General features: G+C 42.4%; 1 protein-coding gene across 7 annotated transcripts; it reads right to left on the bottom strand.

Annotated features, from left to right (window-relative positions):
- Nucleotides 1–608: 608 nt before the first annotated feature.
- On the bottom strand, nucleotides 609–12,060 carry gabpb2a (GA binding protein transcription factor subunit beta 2a). 7 transcript variants are annotated; one of them, XM_020505466.2, is made up of 8 exons: nucleotides 11,884–12,060; nucleotides 9,889–9,996; nucleotides 9,528–9,695; nucleotides 9,069–9,263; nucleotides 8,749–8,893; nucleotides 4,705–4,878; nucleotides 3,780–3,898; nucleotides 609–3,236 (listed from the first exon to the last, which is right to left on the bottom strand). In XM_020505466.2, the coding sequence occupies exons 2-8, from the start codon at nucleotides 9,994–9,996 to the stop codon at nucleotides 2,928–2,930; spliced, it is 1,218 nt and encodes a 405-aa protein (XP_020361055.1). In that variant the 5' UTR covers nucleotides 11,884–12,060; the 3' UTR covers nucleotides 609–2,927. The 7 variants fall into 7 exon arrangements, with proteins under 7 accessions (XP_020361055.1, XP_031649426.1, XP_020361056.1 ...); XM_031793566.1 differs by having other exon boundaries at nucleotides 4,705–4,875; XM_020505467.2 differs by having other exon boundaries at nucleotides 11,968–12,060.
- Nucleotides 12,061–12,262: the final 202 nt, after the last annotated feature.

Below are 12,262 nucleotides of genomic sequence, written 5' to 3'. Positions count from 1 at the left end.
ACAAAAAAAGCAGTTCTCCCTCGTATTAGAGTTTGCTTTTATTTGATTCTTAAAAATAGTCAATAAACTTCTTGAAAAAAGCAATACAAAACTATCCTACATTATTTGTCACATTCATTCTTGTGGCAAGACCATCGTTCCTTATCTTCTCAAAACTGTCAAGAGGAAAGTCCCTGATAGTGTTCTGTCTCCTGTATCCCATTAGAAATAGAATTATAATTCTGGATCTGGTCTATTTCATTATAGTCTTTGTATCAGAACGTTTTCAGATGCTTTGGTGAGATGCTTTATGGTAAAAGTCCGATCAGACAATCCAAAGCTTCACAACACATGTAACTTCACTGCAGTGCCAGGAATAGCTGTGTGACATTGCAAATCACAAACAGTTGGAGAACTTGGCCTGCATGCATCAAATGAGAAAAGTTAAAGAAACTCTGCCCAAAACAAATGTATTGGTATTTGTTTCATCAGTCCATTGTTGATTGAAATACCAAAAAGATAGTTTTGGGGTGTAGTTTTCCTTTCAAATGTGGCTGAGGCACACTAGTGAGTGAAGGATCTTGAATACAGTGAGGATATAGAATTAAAAACAGTCTTTGAACCCAAGATCCACATCATTTGCAGGTACGAGCTTGTATTTTATTTTCAATAATGTTATCCTGGTAGGCAGTACAAGTGAAATATCACCTTACATAAATGAGTTAGAAAATGGAATGCATTTAATAAAAGCTTCAACGTTACCGTGCGACACTCTAGTCGTTTCACTTTCTGTATTAGCAGCAAATCGACTCATTTGAGGGTAAGAAATATAGATATGATCCCTGCTCAATTTCATTTCACAGACCAGATCAGTCTGTTAAAGTGTAGTGCCACCTGCTGGTCAATATGGAACAATGTCTAAAACAAAAAATGGAGGAAATGGTCCAGCGCCACCGGTTCTCAATCTCTGAGAAGACCGAAGTTATTGAGCAAACAATTCAAAGCATGTTCCAGATACCAGTTGTAACATTTAAAAAAGGCCGTTTCATACTTTTTAATCAAAGCAAGCAAAGTCCACACAAAGTCATTCGTGGCTCGGTCAAGTGCCCTTAACTGTGAGAGCTGTAGCGAAACAGGTAGATCTATAAACCCGTCAAATCATGGTAAATGGAATTATTTAATCATTTGGTGCATACATGTTCGCCTGTACAATCTGGCAAAGAGATGCTAAACTAAGACAGGGACGATGTGCTTAGAAATCATATATAAGCAGTCTACATTCCAAAGCATTCAGATACACTTAAAAATACAATTTTATATGTACATAATAAAAAGGCTTGCTGAGAGCTTATAAAAAAATATCATACTCGTGGAGAAGGTCGACTTCTCAAAGGAAGAGAGCGGTCTAAGTTTACAATGGGTGAGTGGAGACCGCCATAGGAACGGTATTCCAGCAAAACAGCAGACCTCTTCCGCCAAGTAAAGAGGTGGTCTGAGGGGGGGGGGGTTTCAATTCTGAAACTCAAAAACTGTGGTGTATTTCATCCACCCAATTAGCCATGGTGGGAAATTAATTATACAAGATGTACTCCTCTCAAACTGACCATGGATCAGTGTACAGAAACATTATTTAAAATATTCAAATTGGTGTGTGTGTATTTATATCTGTCGCTCAACATGGTTCAACTCAAATTGCAGTTAGACCCACTAAAGTCATTTTAAACCTGGGCAAGAGCATCCGATAAATCTGAACTCTAATTTCAGTGGAAATCCCCCATTGACGCAATGCAAAATGTAGGCACAATTTAAACCAGCTTTGGCATCTCAAGTTTAGATTGGGCCCTCACTGAATAGCAGGCAGAGATTACTTTCCTTTAACACCCTTCAACCCTGACAGATGAATGTTAACCCAGACGTTGTTCACGTTCTCATTCAGGGTTGGAGAAGACAAAACGGCACAGTAACTGTAGCAGAAACAAGTGACGGGACATAGTCATTGTCAGAAGGACACAGCAATCTGAAAGCCTTACTTCTGTCCGTCTCTGGGGAGTGGGACTACTAGTGATTAAAGCCACAGGGGCCTTGAAACGGGAGGACGTTATTCTTTGTATTGACATCAGCAGGGAGAGGGTGGGGGGGGTTGTGGCTTTTGCAACAGTAAACCTATAATCACCGCTGCACTCGAAGTGGCACGGACCATAACACCCACAGAGGACAAAGCTAACGTGGTGCCATGAAAGTCAAAACAATTCCCGACTTTGAAACAATTCATTACTACATTGTGAATGCGTCCAAATAAATGCTGGGAATGACTGTTGCCAAATGCATGCCCTGTCATTTGTCCTATAAGACGGTTATTTTCAAATAGGTATTCTTAAATACAATTCCCATTGCAGTGGAGTCCATGATGGTGGGGGTGGTAGAATGGAGGAGTGAGGAAGAGGGCGACTTTTGAGACCTGAAAGAACTGAACAAAAACAAACAAAAGTGTTCTCTCCACAGACTGGTCCTCTGGCACCACTGATTGACTCGTCTTGGACATCTTATGATATGTAGTTGGCAACGTGAAAATGTATTTCCCACACCACTGACATGTCTCAGACGCCACAGACAGAGACCGAGTGACCCGTTTCTCTCAGATAGCATACATGTTTTTCAGGCAGTAAACCTTATCCACAGGCTGAGCAGGTCCCATTCCGGCTCCTCAACCAACCTGTGATGCACCTCCTCACTTCGCTACTTGTAAAAAATAAAAAAACATGATTGAGGGAGAGAGAAAAAAAACTACTGAAACGGCAGAGAGTAAGTAAATATAGTACAAACAAAACATTAAAAAACTCAGATGGGGGAAAAAAATTAAAAGAGCTATGGAAAAAGCTGATAGCCTGCCCCGTCGCCTGAGTTCGTGTCCATTTCTCCTTCCATCAGTGACATCAGTCTGTCTGGTGTTATGAGATGACCTCGGTGTGGGAGGGCACCGACTCCACCAGCGTCACCTGCTCCTCGGCCGAGTCCAGCTCCTCCGTCTTAATGATGATGTCTCCCTCCTGGAGCACCACCACCTCCTCCTCCTCCTCCTCCTCCTCCTCCTCCTCCTCAACCACTTCCTCCTGCTCAGAGGTGCCGTTGGTATGGCTGTACGACATGGCCTCCAGCTTCATACGGTACTGCTCTGCTTCCTGCTCTTTGCACATCAGCTGCTGCCGGTACTCCTGGGCCTTCCGGTTGGCCTCCTGCAGCTGCCTCTGTAACTGCTCCTGGACAGATGGATGGAGAAGAGGAGAAAGGGACAGAAAGGTCAGACCAAAGTTCACACACTTGCACTTCACTTGTGCCAACTGCACTTCACTTGTGCCAACTGCACTTCACTTGTGCCAACTGCACTTCACTTGTGCCAACTGCACTTCACTTGTGCCAACTGCACTTCACTTGTGCCAACTGCACTTCACTTGTGCCAACTGCACTTCACTTGTGCCAACTGCACTTCACTTGTGCCAACTGCACTTCACTTGTGCCAACTGCACTTCACTTGTGCCAACTGCACTTCACTTGTGCCAACTGCACTTCACTTGTGCCAACTGCACTTCACTTGTGCCAACTGCACAGTATCAAAGTACCAAAATAATATAAAGAGTTAACTTAAGCCCCCAAAACATTTCACAGCAGCATCTAGAATCTCGAGAAATATGCAATACAAAATAAATGAACAAAACATTTTGCTTGAGTCAGAAACCAGTTAAAATGGCAGAAGCATATCAGTTTAATGTGTTGCACAAGAGAAAATGTGCCCCCCCGCCGACCGTGTCTCCAGACTCCATGTGGTTGGCAGAGGCCTCTAGTTTCCTCTTGCGGGCAGGCGGGGGCTGGGGTTCCTCCTCAACCACCTCCTCTGTCACCTGATTGGCTGGCATCGCCAACACTGCAAATCAACAGACAACAGCTCAGAGCCTGAAGGAACATAGTATCGAACGGGACCATTAGGTTAATTAATCAACTAAATTAATGACGAAGTAGTACACAATGTCCGACAAAGGAACTAGAACAAAACAATCTGCCAGAAAGCTAGAAACTGTTGTCTACAAATACAAGGTCCACACTGTCACAACAATAAGGTTGCTTGTAGGTTAAGTGGACATTCCACTGTGTGACTAAAGTTACCTACCGCTTTAATGCTGCGTTCATAAAGTGAGAAGGTGGTAATTACCAGTTGTGAAGTCACAAATACCAGTTGGATGCAGTCACGTTCTTTAAAGTCATTGAGAAAGGCCAAGAATGTGCCAACCATATTAACAGATTTATAAAAAACTGTTTTGTTGTTGCATTTAATTGATGAAAATGCTGTTAGAGGTAATTTCCTTATTAGATGATGTCAGAGGTAAGCATGTGGGAGAGGTCAGAGCTGAGAGATGACAGACGAGTTTCCTACTAGTAATTACCAGTTGGAGGGGCGATAGTGGATTTTCCCAGTCGTACAGTATGTGGTAAGACCACCTTCCCACTTGGTTATGAATGCAGCATTAGAACACCAAGTGCTGGTTTCCCAGACCCAGATAAAGTCTACTCCGAGACTCAAAACAGCTATCAATTGAGATTCTCCACTGAGCATGCCTTTTCAGTCCGAGAGTAGGGTCCAAGAAACTGTTCCCAAATGGATAGAGGCTATGGGAAGTGGCTACAGGCTGAAATGAGCACCGTTATGTGACCAAAAGTGAGACGTTCTCTTACTCTGTTGTCCATGCTGCATGGTGACAAAGAATGGCTGACCAAGCCCTCCAGTCTGTAGGTTACCGTGTTGGTCGGTCACTATGGTGATAACCCTTTGACCTTGCTCGTTCACCATGTGCTGGATGCTGCCGGGGTCCAAAGAATTGGCTGCTATGGCTTCCTCCGAGTCACCTGCTGTCAGGCAAGGGGTAAAACAGAGGGAGAGTGGAGGAAAAGGTTCACTTTTAGTGTCGACCGTCATTTTTGTATTAGGAAATAGTTAATGTTTAAGCCTATATACAGTACCAGTCAAATGTTTGGACACCTACCTACCTAGTCAAGTGTTTTTCCTGTATTTGTACTACTTTTATATAGAATAATAGTGAAGACATCAAAAATATGAAATAACCCATATCAAATAATGTAGTAACCAAAAAAAAAAAAAAAAAGTGTTTCAACAAATTAAAATATATTTTAGATTCTTCAAAGTAGCCACCATTTGCCTTGACAGCTTTGCACACTCTTGGCATTCTCTAAACCAGCTTCAATTGGAATGCTTTTCCAACAGTCTTGAAAGAGTTCCCACATATGATGAGCACTTGTTGGTTGCTTTTCCTTCACTCTGCGGTGAAACTCATCCTACACCATCTCAATTGGGTTGAGGTCAGGTGATTGTGGAGGCCAGGTAATCTGATGCAGTACTCCATCACTCTCCTTCTTGGTCAAATAGCCCTTACACAGCCTGGAGGTGTGTTGGGTCATTGTCCTGTTGAAAAACAAATAATCCCACTAAGCGCAAACCAGATCAGATGGCGTATCGCTGCAGAATGCTGTGGTAGTAATGCAACTTAAGTGTGCCTTGATTTCTAAATAAATCACTGAGTGTCACCAGCAAAGCACCCCCACACCTCCTCCATTCTTCCCAGTAGGAACCAGACATGCGTAAATCATGCGTTCACCTACTCTGCGTCTCACAAAGACGCAGAGATTTTTGGTTGGAACCAAAAATCTCACATTTGGACTCGGACCAAAAGGACAGATTTCAGTTTCTTGGCCCAAGCAATTCTTTTCTTCTTATTGGTGGCCTTAAGTAGTGGTTTCCATGCAGCAATTTGACCATGAAGGCTTGACTCAGTCTCCTCTAAACAGTTTATGTTGATATGTGTCTGTTACTTGTCCTTTACTGTAAAGCATTTATTTGGGCTGTAATCTGAGGCTAGTAACTAATGAATTTATCCTCTGCAGCAGAGGTAACTCGGGGTCTTCCTTTCCTATGGCGGTCATCATGAGAGCCAGTTTCATCATAGCGCTTGATGTTTTTGCGACTGCACTTGAAGTTCATTAAATTCTCCGGATTGACTTGACCTTCATGTCTTTAAGTAATGGACTGTAGTATTTCTTTGCTTATTTGAGCCGTTCGTGCCATAATATGGAATTGGTATTTTACTAAATAGGGCCATCTTCTGTATACCTCCCCTACCATGTCACATCGCAAGGAAAGAAATTCCACAAATTAACATTTAACAAGGCACAACTGGTAATTCAAATGGATTCCAGGTGACTACCTCATGAAGGTGGTTGAGAGAATGCCAAGTGTGTAAAGCTGTCATCAAGGCAAAGGGTGGCTACTTTGAAGAATCTCAAATATATTTTGATTTGTTTAACACTTTTTTGGTTACTACATGATTCCATGTGTTATTTCATAGTTTTGATGTCTTTACTATTATTCTACAATGTAGAAAATAGTCAAATAATTAAGAAAAACTCTGGAATATGGAGCGTGAGGATTGCCAACCCTTCTCTATTGGCGCAGCGATTTTGTCCCCAGTGAATTTGGAGAAGTCACTTTACAGTAACAATCCTATTATACATAGCACAGTCTGCATCTGGAAGCAAAGAAAGGTCAATTTTGAACTTAAACCAATATCATTCCTGTTTCCAATTGCCAGGAATCACTCCTTTGCCCCCTCTAACCTTGACAACCCCTTTAAGCGATGGGGAGAGCTCTGGATCAATACCATAGGGGATCTATATATAGAAGGGAACATTGCCTCCTTTGATTTTCTGAGGGAAACCTATAATCTTCCCAGTAACTTTTTCCCCCAGATACTTACAGATTAGAGACGGTTAGAAAACATCTTCCGACATTTGGAAACGCTAAACCTTCCATGTTTGACGGATGCATACAAATGTGTCCCACCTCAGGCAAACTGATCTCTCGTCTATATGACGCTTTTCTGTTAGCGAACCTTCTACAGATGCCATTAAGGCAAAATGGGAGGAAGAGCTATGGACTGAAATTTCTGTGGCAGACTGGGAAGATCGCTTGGAGTATATACACTAGAGGTCGACCGATTAATCGGAATAGCCGATTAATTAGGGCCGATTTCAAGTTTTCGTAATCGGAAATCAGTATTTTTGGACACCGATTAAAAAATTAAAAATATATATTTTTTAACACCTTTATTTAATCTTTATTTAACTAGGCAAGTCAGTTAAGAACGCATTCTTATTTTCAATGACGGCCTAGGAACAGTGGGTTAACTGCCTTGTTCAGGGGCAGAATGACAGATTCTTACCTTGTCAGCTCAGGGATTCAATCTTGCAACCTTACAGTTAACTAGTCCAACGCTCTAACCACCTGATTACATTGCACTCCACGAGGAGCCTGCCTGTTACGCGAATGCAGTAAGCCAAGGTAAGTTGCTAGCTAGCATTAAACTTAACAATCAATCAAAATCACTAGTTAAACTAGTAATATCAACCATGTGTAGTTATCTAACGTGTCCTGCGTTGCATATAATCGATGCGGTGCGTATCGTTGCTCCAATGTGTACCTAACCATAAACATCAATGCCTTTCTTAAAATCAATACACAGAAGTATATATTTTTAAACCTGCATAGTTAGCTAAAAGAAATCCAGGTTAGCAGGCAATATTAACCTGGTGAATGTGTCATTTCTCTTGCGTTCATTGCACGCAGAGTCAGTGTATATGCAACAGTTTGGGCCACCTAATTTGCCAGAATTCGACATAATTATGGATGGAAGTTCCCTCTACCAAATTATGGCTCAGCGATTTGGCAAACACTACTGGCAGTCTCTCTTCTCTTATTTGGACCATTTGGCACTGTGAATGTGTACATTTTAATGCACTCTCACTTGTGATGTTTTAATCTACCCTTGGGCAGAATGTGCTTGCCCGAGGGGTGGGGGGGTATCCTCTTTCTGTATGTTTTATTTTGTATTATTTAGTTTGTACCTATAACTCCGGGTCTTTTCGAATCAGTCTGCTCTTATGTTTATATAAGAATTGCATACTTGTCTTTCTATAAAATACCTATACACCATTTGTGTGTGTGTGTAAAAGAAAACCAAGGAATGAGTAGGTGTGTTCAAACTTTTGACTGGTACTGTACATATTCTGGACTGTACTTTGTGGCAGTCAACGTGTGGGCTCAATCTTCTCATTTAAATAAGCATTACATACAGAAGTAACAAGGTAAAGCGCAAAGGAATTCAAGCTGTGAGAAAGTATTTCCATCTGATTGGTGAGAATCAGTGTTTCTTTTCTGCATGACCTTTGATTCCCACATATCTCACATTGTGGTCACTACCTCATTGTGTGATACCACAAAACATCAACAGACCCTATCAGTTTATGAGATCAGAGTGATAAAGGCCAGGGACTAGGCACTAGACTAGAGGAAACAACGAAGCGTGGGGCACTTTACTCTGATCCTTGAAAAGATGTAGCCGTTAACTGGAGAAACCAGGTCATTTTTACCTGACTGGCTGGCCTTTTCTTTCCATAACCAGCGGAGGCTACTGAGGGTAGGACGGCTCATAATGGCTGGAGCAAATGGAATGGTATTAAACACGTGGATTTATTTGATACCATTCCACGCCAGTCATTACCGCGAGCCCATCCTGCACAATTAAGTGCCACCAACCTCCTGTGTTTTTAACATCCACAAACCCTTCGTCAGAAGACCAGTCATTTCAAATAGTATGAACCCTAGCCTAACTGAAGGAGGTTTGGTGTGTGTAAAAACCCAGTAGCTACCCGAGTTGATGTTGTTGAGGAGGTCTGCCAGGTTGACCACACCCCCCGGGAGCCCTGGTATGCCCTGGATGATAAACTGAGGCTGGGCCGAGCTCCCAGTCATGCCAGCCTCTGCGTTCATGTTCACCTGGTTCTGCATTCCCTCCTATAGACAAACATTGTCAACAACACTATCAGAGAGACAGACAGATAGATACACACACACACACACACGGGAGACTGCCAGGAGCAAGTCCTTAGGTACATTTGTCCTTTTTGGTCTAGAATAGTGCGCGGAAACCTTCTCTCAACTAGACTCCACATGCAACTTAAGGTCTCACCTGTAGTAGGAGCATAAGGTCTGCATTCTGGATGTCTCCTGCGATGTCAAACGGCGTCTTATCAAATTTACTGAGAGCGTGAACATCGGCGCCATGTTTCACGAGCGTCTCCGCTACCCTTTGGTGGCCATTCTGGGCGGCCCAGTGGAGAGCAGTCATCTTCAGCATGTCCTTGGCATTAATGTCTGCGCCACTCTGTAGAGTGTGACCCAGGAACAATGACAGGGACAGGATAAGACAGCTGGCAGACTTGGCAGTTTTACTGCTTTCTTCACACATGTATCCACTTTTTCTAGTGTACTTAAATGTAAGAAATGTTGGTCAGAGAAAGAGCAGGACTCTGCATCTGAAAATGGCCTCTGGTCAAAAGCAGTGTACTATATTAGGAATTGGCCAGGTCAGGCCCTAAACACACACAATAAACAGCTAAAACCTTAGAAAAGAAAGAGACACGTGTACCCTGACTAATAGATCCACGATGACATTGTGGCCCTCTGAAGCAGCCATGTGCAGAGGGGTCCTGTCCACTTTGGTTCGGGCATCCCTGCTGACGCCTGCCCTGAGCAGCACCTCGGCAGTGGAATAGTGCCCGTGTTGGGCGGCCAGGTGCAACGGAGATGTGCCCAGCTGCTCAGAGTGCCAAAGAGAAAGAGGGATAAAAAGTCAAAACACCATACAGTTGAACCAGACTGGCACTTCAGACAATGTTTTACGTTTAAACCACACAAACCAGACAAAACCCTGGGGTGGGTAAAACTAGTTAAACTGAAGCAGATAATGAAAATTGCCAGGATAGAGAAGGTAAGACAGGAATCATTACCCAGTCTGTGGTGAAGGGAGCCCCATTGGCCATGAGTGTCCTGACTTCATCATCCTGGCCTTTCCGTGCAGCCTCAAGGAGCCGCTTCCCCAAATCCACCAGCGACATCTGAGACAACACAATTACAAAGATTGCAGTATTTGGCCCTGTGACTGTACATGTATGCAAACTGTTGCAGTATGTTTTCACTGAGGGGGTAGCCTGACTTAGGTCTGCTGTTAAACAGTATTAGGCGGTTGTGAAGTTACCCGTTCACACAATGTAGGCCTGCCTACCTGTTCCATGTAGTGTACACATAAATAGGGCCCTGTATTTTGGTTAATCGTGTCACATTAACTGGATTAGAACCGTTTATCATAAAACTGTCCCCTTTTCTTTTTATGTCAGATGGTCCAGCACCATCCTCAGAGAATTGCTTTCATTTTTGGTCCAAATCTAATTTATGAAAAAAGACTTCAAATAAAAAAGGTTAAAATCCAGGTCATATGACATGATATACCAAAACACAGGGCCCTACTTAATAAAAGTATGTACTTTTAAGCCAACTTGAAACCCAATAATGGGTTAGGGTACTAGTGCATTTTTGGCTAACTTAATCAAATGAGAGGACTCTGCCCTGAGCATATATTTACAATTTAACATAGCTATAAGTGTGTTAATCCCATTTCAGATATTACGGACATAAAGTTGTGTTATTAGCTATGCTAGATCAATTTTGTTAAACAGAAATCACCATGGAAGTATTATAGTCGTAATGGAACTTACGACTTTGACTCATCACATATGCTGCGGCTACTGTTTAGCGTCTATCCTGTTTCCTAGTCACTTTACCCCTACCTATATGTAACATATCTACATCGTACCTCTGCACATGGATTCGGTACTGGTACCATATGTATATAGCCAAGTGATCTCGTTACTCATTGTGCATTTATTCATCGTGTTACTATTTTTCTCTCTGCGTTGTTGGGAAGGGCCCTAATCATCTCACTGTTTGTCTACACCTGTTGTTAACAAAGCATGTGACAAATAAAATGTGGTTTGATTAACAACTTGGCGTTAGTAATGCAAGATATCGATCGTGAAATAGACCAACAACAAAAAACACGGCAGCAAAGGGGCGCGCTTTCGTTCTGTGGAGTGTCAAGGCTACACATCTCTGGAGAAGAAACGGGCTTTTGTTGTTGCTGCAGACTCGTGCTATTTAGGCGAATGAGTCGAGCCAATCCCGGATATATGCTTATCAGATGTCCCATTTGAGCACAACACAAGCAAAAGCGTGGAGATGGAGACGATGAGTAGCCATCTTATACGCCTCGGTGGTGAAAAGGAACAAGAGGCGGCCATGTGTTACATTATCCGTTAAATCATTCACCTACATTATTTAACAACCACGAACAACGACATTTAAATACATGACAGGAAACTCTTTGATATTAAGTTGTTGGTTTTCCGGGGGAAGTCAAGAGAAATTCCTATTTTACACGAAGAGAAAAAACTACTTCCACATCCGGTTAACAGCATTCTTTCTCGCACGCTTCATCAAATGGTTTCGCGCAATTTTTCTGATTTTAAACGATCGATTAATTCATAATTGCTTTTTGTCAAAGAGATGCCATCACCTTTACCGTGCGAGTATTTATACAATATCATATGAGCCTGATGGCGCCAGGTTTGTTATCTAACCAACCATGTAGCTAGTTAGCTAAGGTTCTCAAGCAATAACTTCACATACTAGCTACGTTAACGACACTTAAAGTATGAACACACGTAAGAAATGGGAAAGTTCCACGAACTGTTTAGTGCGCGTGATTAATGTGGATATTCGCACAATGTCCCAGCTTCGAAACTACCACCTTGCTGTGTTACTCGGTCTCGTAACTAGCCAGATCTAAGATAGTTAGCTAATGCCTGGCTAACTTTAATAACAGCTAACGCTAGCTAGCTGGAGGCGGAATCCCGAATGGACGCAAGCTAACGTTGTGTAGTTCTTACCTCAATACGGCTTCAAATGAATGCTCTTAGGCTGCAGACATAAGTTCCTTGACTTTACCCACTTATTTTGAATGTTCTCCTCACCTTAGATAATGAAAATAAATTATATTTTTGTATTAAAACGGATACAAAGATGGCGGCAACTCGACACCGGAGGTGGAAATCGAGCTTTTTGAACCCTCTTGTGGGCGGGCGAATGAAAAAGTAGCAAGCCCTTCAATGGCCAATTAACCCATTACGGTAAAAAGGCGATACTGAATTTACGCTGTAAAAAAAATATGAACGCAACTTGTGAAGTGTTTGTCCCATGTTTCATGAGCTGAAATAAAAGATCCCAGACATTTTCCATGTGCACAAACAGCTTATTTCTCTCAAATGT

The sequence above is a fragment of the Oncorhynchus kisutch genome, linkage group LG17 (genome assembly GCF_002021735.2).
Source record: "Oncorhynchus kisutch isolate 150728-3 linkage group LG17, Okis_V2, whole genome shotgun sequence".
Taxonomy (NCBI): Eukaryota; Metazoa; Chordata; class Actinopteri; order Salmoniformes; family Salmonidae; genus Oncorhynchus; species Oncorhynchus kisutch.
The sequence above is the reverse complement of the archived record's forward strand: the minus strand, read 5'-3'. Positions and strand labels throughout refer to the sequence as shown.

Bases quoted from the DNA above. Each gene is read 5' to 3' on its own strand.
- gabpb2a (XM_020505464.2), bottom strand. From the start codon at position 10,781: ATGGTACCAGTACCGAATCCATGTGCAGAG. The intron at 9,997-10,751 runs GTACGATGTAGA...GTGTTGTCTCAG, and splicing joins TACCGAATCCATGTGCAGAG to ATGTCGCTGGTGGATTTGGG. The intron at 9,264-9,527 runs GTACACGTGTCT...CACACTCTACAG, and splicing joins TCGTGGATCTATTAGTCAGG to AGTGGCGCAGACATTAATGC.